Source organism: Marmota marmota, unplaced genomic scaffold (assembly GCF_001458135.2).
Source record: "Marmota marmota marmota unplaced genomic scaffold, marMar, whole genome shotgun sequence".
Lineage (NCBI taxonomy): Eukaryota > Metazoa > Chordata > Mammalia > Rodentia > Sciuridae > Marmota > Marmota marmota.
In genome coordinates, this window is record NW_026000076.1 from 4249408 (window position 1) to 4263318 (window position 13911).

The 13911-nt window shown below is 38.6% G+C and overlaps 1 protein-coding gene and 1 long non-coding RNA gene across 2 annotated transcripts in view; both read left to right on the forward strand.

Moving 5' to 3' along the window:
- LOC125620116 overlaps positions 1-4015 on the forward strand; it is a 5472-nt gene extending 1457 nt beyond the window's left edge. The window contains exon 3 of the long non-coding RNA XR_007351692.1: positions 3915-4015. This is a non-coding gene — a long non-coding RNA (uncharacterized LOC125620116). The remainder of the gene's footprint in view (positions 1-3914) is intronic.
- A 9525-nt stretch (positions 4016-13540) lies between these two features.
- The window catches only part of Alg14 (ALG14 UDP-N-acetylglucosaminyltransferase subunit), an 89956-nt gene continuing 89585 nt past the window's right edge, over positions 13541-13911 (forward strand). Inside the window, exon 1 of the mRNA XM_015500868.2 lies at positions 13541-13741. Within this exon, the coding sequence (XP_015356354.1) occupies positions 13606-13741 (136 nt within the window). The 5' untranslated portion in view covers positions 13541-13605. The remainder of the gene's footprint in view (positions 13742-13911) is intronic.

Below are 13911 nucleotides of genomic sequence, written 5' to 3' on the forward strand. Positions count from 1 at the left end.
TTGGTACCAGTACCATGCTGTTTTTGTTACTATTGCTCTGTAGTATAGTTTGAAGTCTGGTATCGCTATACCGCCTGATTCACACTTCCTGCTTAGCATTGTTTTTGCTATTCTGGGTCTTTTATTTTTCCATATGAATTTCATGATTGCTTTCTCTATTTCTACAAGAAATGCCGTTGGGATTTTGATTGGCATTGCATTAAACCTATAGAGAACTTTTGGTAATGGCAAGTTTCTTTATATAACCTCTCAATCACAGTGACACCAGCCCATGTTTCTTCACAATTACAAGACCTTTGGAAGATAGTGAGAGCAAAGCCTCTCAAGGTCTAGGTTCAAAATTTCCATATCCTCACTTCTACTGCATTTATTCACCAAAGAAAGTTACAGGCCAACCCAGACACAAGAAAGTGGAGAATCTGGGGTCCACCCCTTGATAGGAAGAATAGGAAAGTCACATGGCAAAGAGGCCTTGTTAAGGTTTAGATATGAGGTATCCCCCAGCTTATGTGTGAGACACTGCAAGAAAGTTTAGAGTTGAATTAATTGGGTTATGAGTGTCTTGACCTAGCCAGTGCATCAATCCCCTCATAGAATTAACTGAGGATGTGCCATTTGGGTATATATTTTGTCCTTGTTGAGCAAAGCTTGCTCTCTTGCATTCATATTCTCTCTCTCTCTCTCTCTCTCTCTCTCTCTCTCTCTCTCTCTCTTTTTTTTCCTGGTGCCATGTTCCCAGATGCTTTCCTACATTCTTTTGCCATGATGTCCTGCCTCACTTCCAACTCCAAAAGGATTAGAGTTGGCTATCTATGGACTGGGACCTTTGAAATGATGAGCCCCCAAATAAACTTTTCCTTTTCTAATTACTCTCATCAGGTCTTTGGGTTGCAACAGAAAAGAAGAAACTGACTAAAACAGGCTTATAGAGAAGAATGGAACAAGTTTGTGACCAAACAATGTACCACAGAAAAGATACATGTTTATGGAGAAATTAAATAATTTCTTTTTGCACATATTGTGGTTGAAGTAAATCCATAAGAAAGTATTCCATAATAATATAGGCCTAGAGAATAAAAGAGAAGCCTGGTAGGATGTACAAATGTGGAAGCTGTCAACATACAGATAATAGTTTTCTGAATAAACCAATCAGAAATCCTAGGAAGATTGCATAAACTGAGGTGAAGACTAACAGATATGTAATCAGTCCCTCAGACCATCAAAATATTTGAGCAAACTTTTCTTCCGGTCATCTGAAGACATCATCTGCAAGACAACACATATGGTCCTATTGACTTTTTGCAGCTAGTCTGGTATATCTGGGGGAAGTGCAGCCTTTTCTGTTATGTCCAGATATGGCTGCTCACAGTCCAAGGATCTACAAATTAAAAGAAAATTACTCAATCCCCTCTTTCAACTCAATATGCAAGAGTGTAATAGGAATAGAATAAACTAAGATAGAAAATTCCTTTTGAAAAGAAAAACATGGGAAATGGGCAGCAATCTGTAGTCTTTAGTTTAATTTTTTTGTTGTTGTTGTTCTTCTTTCCAGGCAAAAATCCTTTGCCTGGCCTTGGAAGTTCCTTGAATAACTCATCTAGATGCCTTTGTTATGCTTTCAGGGTCCCTGGATTTTACCTTCTGGGAGGCTCTTCCTTGTTGATTGTTTTCAAAGTACAAAAGTGAAATGGATATAGAAGAGTAGCTTTCCTGGAAACAGCTTTAGAATATGAACAATAGCTGGCTTTCGCATGTTAGGCTAGTGGCGTTTTTTAGCAATACAATTTCCTCAAAAGCATAGCCTTCTATTGCTTGTTTCCAGTTCCTTACAGGGTAATCCCCAACTTATAATGGTTCAATTTATAATTTGTGTGTGTGTGTGTGTGTGTGTGTGTGGTGCTGGGGATTGAACCAAGGGCCTTGCAAATGCAACACAGGCACTCTATGAACTGAGCTATATCCCCAGCCCCCAACTTATAATTTTTTGACTGTATAATGGTGTTAAAGCCATTAATACTTTGAAGAAATTGTATTTCTAATTTCGACCTTTTCCTGAGCTAGTAATATGTGGTACAATGTTCTCTTGTGATGCTGCTGGGCAGAGGCAGCCAGTCACGGCTCCCTTTTGGCCACTCGATCACAATGGGAAACAGTAAATAGAGACCTGCAGTGTAGATGTTCAGTATAATTAACAGTTTGAATCTGGAATGTGCTCATTTTTTGAAGGCTTAATCCCCAGAGGGTGGCACTCTGGGAAATGGTGGAGACTTTAGGAGGTGTGGCCTAGTTGGACAAAGTAGGTCACTGAGGATGTGCCCTTTGATAAGTATGTTTTGTCCTCTGTCCCTTCTTTGCTTTCCTGGACACCATGAGATGAACATCTCTGATTTACCACAAGATTCCCACCATGGTATTCTGCTTCTCTAAAAGCCCCAAAGTAATAGGACCCGATGACTATGCACACAAATAGGTTGGGCATATAAAATGCATTTCCCAACTTATGACATTTTTCAACTTAACAATGGTTTTCTCTAGATGCAGCCCCTTCATGATTCAGGATATCTGCCCAGGACACATACCCAAAGTTCTTTTCTGAATCTACCTCTTAAACATGCCTATCCTCTAGCTTCTATGAATTATTCGTTCCTCTTCCTATTGTGTCAATGGTGGCTATTTTCATATAATTTTTTAAAAATAAGTGAGGCAACACACTTAATCTGATCTTTACTGTGTCGTGGATCAGAAAACAATACCCTCATGACTGGAGCTTCGACTTGCTAAAAAATCTTATAAGTTGCCTCAGAATCAAGGTCTCTCTGAGGTCCTCTTGCTTCCATCATCACACCACAGGGAGAGGCTTTCCCCAAAGTTCCCTTGTCATCCTGACTGCCTCCACCAAGAGAGGGATAGAAATTGCCTTCCAAATGCTTACAAAAATTTCATTAACCAGAAAGACTAAAACTAGTATCACAGGGAGGAAGACTAGAAAGCCAAACATCACATCTAGAGCCCAGAATGTTGTCCCAGACCATTATCTATTCTTCTGACCACATTAATCTTTTCTAAAAATAAATTTACTATTCCTTTAATATTACCTATATTCCTACTTCCTTCTTTCCTATAAAGAGGGTATTTAAGCTTCAACTATCTTACCTTCTCTTTGAGTCTCTTTCTTTGTGTTCTGCACATTTATAAATTTTGTATGCTTTTTCCTATTAATCTATTGCCAATTTATTTCATGCACTAACATTATCAAATCATCAGATGAAACTTTCCTGCACCTGCAAGTCTACATCTCTTTTTTTTTTTTTTTTTTTGACTGAAGAATGTCAATGGGAGGACTTTAATAAAGACTTTGGCACAGAAGTCTTACCTCCTGTTTAGATTTTCCAACCCTACACAGTCAAAAATCCTTTATTTCCTTTCATTTATGCTTGCAAACCCAGCATTTCTTATGTGAACTCATTTCTTTCTTGAAAAATCTTGCTGAATTCAGCACAGAGAAAAAGTGATACCCTTAAACTCTGGTTCTTTTCAAATGCTTCTCCTGGAGGTCAGTCATAGAAGGAATGTGATCAGCCTTACAAGTTAGATAGGTGACATTTTTACCAAATATTTTGGCATGGCAAAACAAGGAACCCTAGTTTTCCAGCCTGACAGATGTTTCCTCACTGCCAATTGTCGCTCAGGCAATGTTTTTTGTTCTTGAGTTCTGTTAGAAGTTCTCCATTGCCAGGTTATCAGTTTCTGTATTATTCAGAACAAAGGCTATGCTACTATAAGAAAGAGACATCAGAATTCAGTGACATCAAGAAAATGTAAGTTTCCATTCCTTTCAACATAACTGTAGGGCCTGGACTGGCAGGGCAACTTTTCTATGTGGTCCTTTCAAATTTTTTTCTGCCCTCTCCTAGAATGTCTTCTTCATCTTCCTGGTTGCAGTTGGTCATAGACATGCCCATGAAGGAGAAAGAATGAAAGCAGCCCAAGGCAAGCCATCTTCCTTTAAAAAGGTAAAGTAAAAATTTCATTTATTGTTTCTAGTTCCATTGGTAAGAACTCATCCAAAAAAATGCACTTATCTGCATAGAAGGATAAAGAAATGTAGTTTTTAGATAAGTGAACAAGTGAAAGCAAGAAAAGAAGAATAGATTTTGTGGTGATAACCATTAGTCTGCCATAAAAAGTGAGAAGAAAAAGATACTCAAGGTAAATAAACCTTAGAAATACAAAGAGCAGAGGGAGAGAATAAGGATTTTGTTTCTGAGAAGCAAAGAGAATAAAAAGTCTGAAAAAATATATGGCAAAATCCATCTGGTGCATACCCAAATTTCCATGTGATTATTTTTAGTACTTTTGGAAATATAATTTACAATTTTTTATTTTAAGGAAAATAGAAAAAGAAATACTTGAAAAGAATAATAAGATACAGGAGCTGGGGTTGTGGTTCAGTGGTAGAGTGCTTGCCTAGCATGTGCAAGGCACTGGGTTCTCAGCACCACATATAAATAAGTGAACAAAATAAAGGCCCACCCAACATCTAAAAAAATATTTAAAAGAGAATAACAAGATACAACAACAATGATATGAAGAAAATCAAAAGCAAATAGAATAATTATAAGTTAATGGAACAAAAAAAATGTTTTTAATTTTAATGGCCTAAGACAAGAAAGAAAAGAAAGTGTTCTTTAAACTTGAAACTCTGGATGTTATTGGAAAATAATTATGACAGAAGCTAGATATCAGTGAATTGAGAAGAGAAAATGAACAAGGAAAATGAAACTGCAAGTATAGACTAGTGGTTTTTAAGAACATTGGCTTTCAACAAAAGAAAGAGGATGATAACTAGTTATGGCTAGTTTCACTCGAATGTGGACTCAGATGAGTACCACCCAATGGGACTGAGTTGGGGCAACAAGTCCTAAAGACTAGGATGGCCCACACTGTGTGTGTTTGTGTGTGTGTGTGTGTATGTAAAAAGTGTGCATCTTGAGCAGCTGAAAGAACACAATACTCTGCATCTTAGGCTGATAACCTTTCCTAATTTAAGAATTGCTATTGGATGTGGGACTTATATGAGATCTTAGAACCTCCAGAAACCACACCTCCTCACTTTCATAGTGAGTTACTGCCACTCCTGTGTGAGATAGATGGCTTGTTCCCTGGAGAAACAGGGGACTCAAATGAGGTGTGAGAATAAAGAAGGATCAGAAACACCTTAGTCATAGCTGCAGTGTGGGAAAAGGCCTTCCCCTTTAGAATATCAATTAGATGGGAGTGCAACAAATGAATGAGTCTGAATGGAGAAAGGGAATATGAATCAGCTCTAGCAAAACTTACAAACTTCCAGTACCTGTTGTCTGGCAGACTAAACTGGATATGTGATCACCTTCCATTCAAAGCTCCCATCAGAAGAGATGTAAAGCCAACAAATTCTAATAAAATTAGTGCTATTTCTTCACCATGGCAGGGAAAGCAGGAATCCCTTGTTCTTACATGATAAGCCCCAAATTCCTTTAAGAAATATCAATTCATAGAGAAAGGACTGGATTGAGTTGTCTCTGAGGGAACTGACTGCGTCTGATAGCAGTGTGACATTCTAAGTGATTTAGCTTGCAGTGGAAAAAGGGCTGAACCACCACTGAGAGGTTCACCCTTGACTTTATTCATGAGACCTGGGCCCATATCCTCTGGAATCCCTAAGACTGAATACTTACTCAGATGAAGTCTGAATGCTCATTCAAGTGAAGTCTGGGGCATTATGATAACGAAGGAATGACCAAGGAATGAGACCTCCTTTGGGGGGAGGTAAATGTTTCTGAAGAAGATAGACAAGGCCACCCCGTCTGAGAGGTTTGGAAGAAAGAAATGCAAGGCTAAGTTTGTCATCCCTTTTAGAAAGACTGCTGGAGAAACGTGGTTCAGGATGACTCTCTCTCAACATCTGAAATACAGTTTTGCTCCATGCTCAGCAGAAGGCTTCACATCCATGACAAAGTCCAACTGCCTAAAAATAGACTTAACAGTAGAAAAGCACTCTGGCAAGTAGGGAGAAGGTGTGGTTAAAGACTGCAGTGCCATCTACATGTGGTTGAGCTGTGTAGTTCAAAGGAATTATGCTGAGCCAGACTGATGAAGGGATGGTTTTATTGATTTTGCTTTTATTTTTTTAATGAGAAAGACTTAAGCTTGTTTTATAGGCTAAGTGTAAAGACACAGTGAGAGTCAGTGGTTCAAGATTGAAGGCAGAACATAATTGAAGGAAGAAAGACATAGTTGTTCCACAGTTCTATTAGGAAATATTTTTAAAATATTACAAAGTATCAGGATTTCTTGGGTTCATTAACATTATCTTTTTACTTATCCAAAACAAAATCAGCAAAGAGCCCACCTGAATATGGTATATTTAACTTTAGAAAATAGCTAAATCACCTGAGATTTTTTTTTAAATGTCAGTAAATTAACAAGCCTATTTTTAACAAATTGAGAAGGAATTCACAATGATTAGGACACCTAACATTTACTGATGAGAAATAGGATATTGAATACTTCATGGAAGAAGAAACCAAGTTAAATTCAGGAGTTATCTATCCATTTGTAAAATATATTCATTGATTATTTACACAAAACCTCCAAGATAAAATAGCACTAACCTTTAAATGGACCCATCTGCAAATTTCATTTTTCTTATCTCTTCTTTCTGTAAAATGTTTTCTGCACCAAGAATGTTGCCCAAGAATCACTATATCCTAAAGCCACTAGATGACCATAATACATCCACAGGAAGTCAAATCAAAGCACCAGGAGAGTTGATTGAGCATGGGAAAGTCTCCATTTTCTTACCTATCAAAGGGAATAATAATAGTGTTCAAGTTCTTAAGATGGTTCTGAGAGGTGGTTGAAGAAGTAATGCTTGCTAGATGGTAGGCAATGTATTATTATATCTTTGAATTTCACACTTGCCATACTTTTTCTTTATAAAGTTAAGGAATAACAAAAAGTCAAATGAGAATGAAGGCACAACTTTTGCATTCCTATCAAGGACAAAAAAGCCTTGAGGGGAAGGAAGGATTGGAGAAAATCAATTCCATGGACTGCAGAGGCAAACAGTGCTTCTTGTAGAAATATTGTTTCTTGCTTTATAGGTTAAAAACTGAAAAGTCTGATAACTTGGAAAATTAAAGCTACTATAGTAATTGTCATTAATGAACAGTGTAATGTGTATGGGACTTCCAATGATAGTCTGGGAATGTATTTTAAATTAGATTTCAATGTCTTGTTAAATTTTGAACCAGTAAAGCATTTGGATTACGGAGGGATAGGGTAAGGCATTATAAACACCTGAAAAGATATATCTGAGATAAATGGACATAAAGTGAGAAAGAATAAAATTATGCTGTCTTAATCATTCACTATAAATTCACCTTAAATAAGGTTTGACATAATGTAGACATAATTAATAGACCTATAAATATGTAGTATCCTTTTGGAGTGCACTTGGAGAAAAAGCTAGAAAAAGGAAAAGTAATTCTTTACTGGAATGTTAAAAAGCCACTTAAGAAAAATTTTTTCCTCCTAATTTTATAAATGGATAGTCAAATATAGTAAATAAAACCATATTTCAACCATGCTTTTTTTTAGTATTTAGCACAGTAGCTGGTATAAATATAAAATGAAGAGTTTTAATGGTACTGTGGATGATAAAAATGTGAACAATAACTAGGATTGAATCCCATTTCTTTCAATTCCTAGGGTCATGATTCAGAACAAAGATCATGATCTTTCTGAACCTCAATGTCTTCATTTGTAAAAGGAGAACAACAGTATCAATCTCATAGCATTGTTGTGAAAATTAAATGAGTTACTTCATGTTATAAGTGCTTGGCACATAATAACCATACAATGTAATACAGTTATTATAAGTATTGAATAATTGCCTTAGGCTTCAAGGGTAGCATTCAAGGAGTCCTGGAGTCCTGACTTTATCTAGGAAAAGGCTGTGATGCAGATATTAGTATATTTAAAGTCAAAAATATTGGCTATAATTAAGATTTTTTGAGTTATATTGGGATGATTTCTATCACCTTATCTGACCCAATGTTCCAGAAATCTTCAATAGTGAGGAGTATAATCAACAGTCCTGGTGGTCACATGGTTCTAGTTCTGTCTCTGACCCAGACTAAGAACCCAGCTTTATCCTACCTTGTCATGGGTAGGCATTATATTGATCAAAGTGGTCTCCCTGGTTGTTGCAAAAAAAAAAAAAAAAAAAAGGACTTCAGTCTTCTTTGTCCATGTTTTTCTGCCTTTATTAGGACTGATGGTCGAATTCTGATGGAATAGGGGCCTAGCTCACAGGACCCCTAGCAGCCCACACTCCCTGGAAGCCCAGGGGTAGGGTGGCTTTTCTCTAGGAGGTCTTGTCAAGAGGCCAGTGCTTCATACAGTGAGGCTCATTGTTAAGTCACTGCTTGGGTGTTAACTGTTATTACCTTTCCTGTATACCCAGTAGCTATTCTAGTATACAGCATGTAGTATCTCTTGGAGAGGTCATTTGTTTCTCACACCCCCACAGGAGGTGGGAAAAACATCCCTACTGCTCAACATTGTTGCTTCCAAACCTTTTCTTCTTCTCTCAAAAACTCCAGTTCCTTTGAAGTTTTTGTCACATAGTTGTACACCCTTGGATTAGTCAGTGTCCCCGATAGGATAGAGATAGCACACTGATACTAGGTTAATTTAAGGATGATTTAATAAAGGCATAATTTACAAAGGTATGAATGGGGTAGGGAAAGTACAAGCAATAGTGAGTGCAGTATCCCAGGGCCAGTAGCAGTGGAGCTAGTTCCACTTTGGGGACAGAAGGAACAAAGGAAGTGCTGGGACCCAAAAGGAGAAGTATGTATCCAGAAAGCCATGGAAAGAGCAGAGACCTTAAGTTCAGAGATAAAACCTTCCCTCTCACAAATCTTCTGCTAAAGATCCCCACTGGCCAAACCTAGCTACAACCACAGGGCAAAGAAACCTGTTGATTTTAGTCCACTGATTTCAGCTAACATGGCATGAGTTGGGTAGACAAGCATGGAGAATGGATCTGGTGGGACAAATGGCCCTATGCTCTTCTTGTTTGCTGTCAGAGCTCCTAGCTTATTATCATCCTTTCCACCCGTCAGATACCCCTACTGATGTTTTTCATTCATTCTAACAGTCATACCATAAATACTACACTCCTCCACCTCTACTTTCCCATCTTTACTTCCTATTACACCCACAGAAATTTTCACACACCTCACTCCCTTGAAAAGAACCTTCTCTCTCTAGTGTCCCACTTATCAAAATTCTAACTGTTTAAAGCCAATTATGTGTCTTTTCCATTGGGGGGAAATACGTAAAATTATGCTGATTGACTTCTCACTACATTTGTTATCACAAGCTTCAAATGAACACTTTAATATTATCCTGGTCCTGGGGAGTATGCCAATTATTCAAGATTATTACTTTACACCTTTGTTCTCTTCAAGCCTCCCACACTCTACACCCCCCAGTCTCCATACTGTCCTGTATTTACCACCAATTCTACAAAATCCCTTGTATCTGCACCCATGCCCATGACCTCTATCCTTACCGTTGAATAAGGATCACTCCTTCTATCAGTCTCTTTAACATCAACAAACACTGCTATGTCAAGAAAATCCCATCTTATAAAATAAGTTTTCTCAATTTCAAATTCTCCTCCATATTCCACCCAATTCCACCCTGTTGTCCATCAAAGAAAAGCTTGAAAAAACATTCTAGAGAAACTTCTGATTGTCTTCACCCCCCATTCTCTCTTCTGCTCGTGCATCACTACCATGCTCTGCTTTCCATCCCCACCATGGAATGATGCTTTTTAAATCCTCAGTGACTAACCTGCTCCCAAGTCATCTGATATCACCTTTCAGGAATAGGTGACATAATTGACTGAAGTCTCATTCCTAAATCATTTTCCCTTCTTAGTTTTTGTGGATACCATTCTTTTCTATTTTTTTCTCTTATCTCCCTGGTTTTCCTTCTACATCTTCTCTGCTGCCTCAGTGTCTTCTTACTAAATCTCAAAATGTTAGCAACCCCAGTCTCGTCTTTATCCTTTGCTATCCAATACAGTTGCGACAACCCACATGTATCTGTTCAAATTTAAAATAATGTAAGTAAAGTGATGTTGAAAGTCAGTTACTTGATTGCAACAGCCATATTTCAAGAGCTCGATAGACACATGTACATCACATACAACATAGATATAAAACATTTTCATCAACAATTGTACATGACTGTCCTAAACTGTTTCTTCAGGTTATCTTACCCTACTCCATGGCTTTAAATACTATCTATATACTAATGAATTCTAAATTTATGCCTTCATGTCTGACTCAAGCTTCAGATATGTACATAAAATTGCCCATTTAATATAATCACTTGGATTTCTAACAGGTTCTTCAGACTAAAATACAAAACAGAACACTTCATTTTCATCTTCTCCTCCTTTCCCCACAAAAGTTTAGTTTTACTCCAGTCCATCTATTAGCAAATTACACCATCTAACCATTTCTAAAGCCAAAATATCCACAAGTCATCTTGATTTCTCCCTTTTCTTCATCTCCAGTATCTAACCCATTAACAAGTCTTATTGACTCCACCCATAAAATGAGTCTCAAATTTGCCCTCTTCTACCACCACTGTCATCTCCCTCGTCCAAGATTCTTGGCTGGGTTACTGCCTAATATAATGTCTAGCACATAGCATATACTCATTAAATATGTTGAATAAATTAACACACAAAAATCCTACAAAAAATGAAAAGTCTAAACTTCTAAATACTTAAAAATATGCATGAATAGTAGATATTTTCCATGGAAACCTTAGGAAAAGTATAAGAAAATAATAATCACTTCCCAGATAGACTACTCAAGATTGGTTATGAACCACATATCATTAATTTTGTCAACTGTTGTATTTTTTCATGCTTTACATAGCACTATAATTTGCCTTCATATAATTTTTACCTTTTCAGACAGTGCAACTCACTGTCTCAATTTTAGCTGCTGATTCTTCTGGCTCTGTCTTAACTTTCCTGATTAACCCAGTACAGCTTCCTGACCTCTTATTTTCTACACATTCTGTCACAGCCCAGGACTCAGCCCACCCTGTAGACAGTTTTGTTCAGGGATTCTCAGCTTTGTTCCTGTCTCTGGCCTGTTACCTAACTCCTCTTTGCAGTCCTCAACTGCTTTGACAGGAAAACCAAACAGTTTGACTCTCTCATTAATTCAATAATTCCAGTGTTACCTACTCCATCATCCTGATTCTAGATATTACCTGGCAGACCCCAAATGCTTGATTGCCCGCATTCAATTCTAGCTCTATACCAAGTGTAGGCAAACTGATATTTTTCTTAAAGATATAGGTGATTATAGTATTGAGGGGATAGGATAATACTAGATGCAACAGTATCTTCTCAGTATTAAGTCTTCCCTAATATGGAACTTGGAGCTTGAAGCCAAGTAATTATTATAGTCCTGACATCAGCATTGCATGTGTCAGTTTACAAAGAAACATTATCTTCACAGCAATTGAGACACTATTGCCTCCTACCTTCAACTTCCTGTTCTCCAAAAGAATTTCCATTTTGTTCAATACCCATCCTGCATCTCATGTTATATGCTAGAGCAGAATTGTATGTCATCCTCCATTCCTACCCCTGCCAGCCTTTGGGGTCTTTTTCCTTTTTATTCATGGGGAAGTGATATGAAAATGGCATAAACGAGTGAAAAACAAGTTTGTTGTGAGGGATTCTGGGAAAGATTTCTTCGACCTTAAGGAGAAACAAAGGATCCAATGACAAGATAACCTTTTTTATGGCTCTGGAGATTGCTCTGTGTGGATGTAATTTGTAGGGCCACTTATGTCTTCTTTTAAGCATGAAGGTAGAGAGTCTTAGGTTGAAGCCATTTCTGAGAATGGCAGAGATGATAAATGAAAAAAATGACATTGTAACATTCTTGAACTGTTTTTCATATTATTCCGGAGACCCTCTTCTGGAGACTTTCAACAATGTATTTATTTGTTAAGTCCACCAAGAGATTTTGATTTCCATCAAAATTTGAGACACTGACCTCTAAATCCACAACTACGAACTTTCTCCACTATTTATCAACTAAGAAATCTTAGGCAAATTATCTAACTTGTATGAAATTTGCTTCTTTATTTATAAAGAGAGGAATAATATCACCTTACTGGCCTTATTGTGAGGATGCAGGGTCGAGAGAATTGGATGGAAGAATATATAGAGTGCTGAGATTCACAAGCCAGAAAAGGATGTAGCGAAAAAGATTCCCAAACTTGCCTGCTAATTCAGGAATTAACACCTGGTTTTATAAACTGATCCCATCACCTCCCCTGGAGATTCAACTACTGGGCCCCAAGCACTATCACCAGTATTTCTTTAGTGGACTCTGGAAGGCTGTCCCTTCAAATACACATTCTAGGCTCCAGGTAAATGTGACCATCAGGCAAGTCTGAACTGACCAAAGAAATACACTATATAGTACTCATAGGCTACAGGAGTTAGGATTTCTAGTTTCTAATTTTGGATGTGACACTCTTCCATTTAGGCAAGTTGTTGCACCTTTCTGCACCTGTTTTCTCACCTGCATGCTTGTCCTGTCTAACCTACAAGTCTGTGGGCATCCAAAGGCAAATCACATTTGGGGTGAAGGGGTTTCTCTAACTTTAGGGTTTTTGTTTTTGTTGTTGCTGCTGTAATGTGGATTAAGCGGACAAAAATAAGCAAAAGTGGGAGTGAAGGAAGTATTGGCAGATAATGATTTTTCTTGAGGCCATGAGGAACAAACTCTGAATGCTTTGAGGTAAAATCAATTGAATAATTATTGTAGGACTATGACTTCTCTCTCCTGCTGCCTTGAGCTACTGGGCTTGCAATCCTCTCAGGAACCTGGCGTAGCTTGAGGTGATCACCCTGAACCACTCTGGTCCGTATAGTGAGATCACCCAGAAAAATTCAAGAAATGCGTGTTGGGAAAGAGCGGGTTTACACAAGAACCCTAAATTCATTTTGTTTTTCCCCACTAGGATATCTTTACTGACAAAACATTTTCAGTGATGTTGGTATGTGCAACAGAAACAGTTCAGGAAGGGAAGAGAAGAAAAGGAAAAAGGGGATGGAAGAAGCAGAAGGGAGGAAAGGAAGAAAAAAGCGATGTATGTGTTAGTTGGCAGGCAGAGCTGGAACACCTCCTAACTTGGAAGCTTGGCGGGTCTTTCGGAAGTGCAGGAGGCCTGACCTCATCACTGGCGCAAATCAAACTTCTCCAGCGTTTAACATCCCGAATTTCAGTTTATGCCTGGAGGGAGGCCTAGTAGAATCAAACAGGGCAGCCGCAAAAGTCCGCAAAGCCCAGACTTTTCCCTCCGGCCCGCAGCCCCGCCCACCTTGGCATAGCCACGCCCATCGAGAAGTGCCTTGCTCAAAGTTTGGGTCTCCTCAGCGCCTGTAGTCGTGAACTTTTGACTGCTCGTGCCAGGAATAATGCGCATGCGCTATTCCTTTGCATGGTGTGTTTTCAAATTTTAGCTGCAGCGATCGGAGCTGTGGCTGTGGTCCTAGTCCTACGACTATGGATAGTGCTTCGGCCCCAGGACGTGAGGCTCCGGGAGTCTCTCAATCTCCTGGTGGTGGCTGGGTCCGGTAAGTATCGGGGCGGTGCCTCTTGGGCTTGGGTCGGTCACTACACACCCCAGAGTACACCGCGACGCTTTCTCTGGCCTCGTTAGCGCTCTTTGGAGCGATGCATGCTGAGATTTGTAGTTTCTCCGCGTTACCGGAATTAGCCCAGCCCGGGGGGGGGGGGGGGGGGG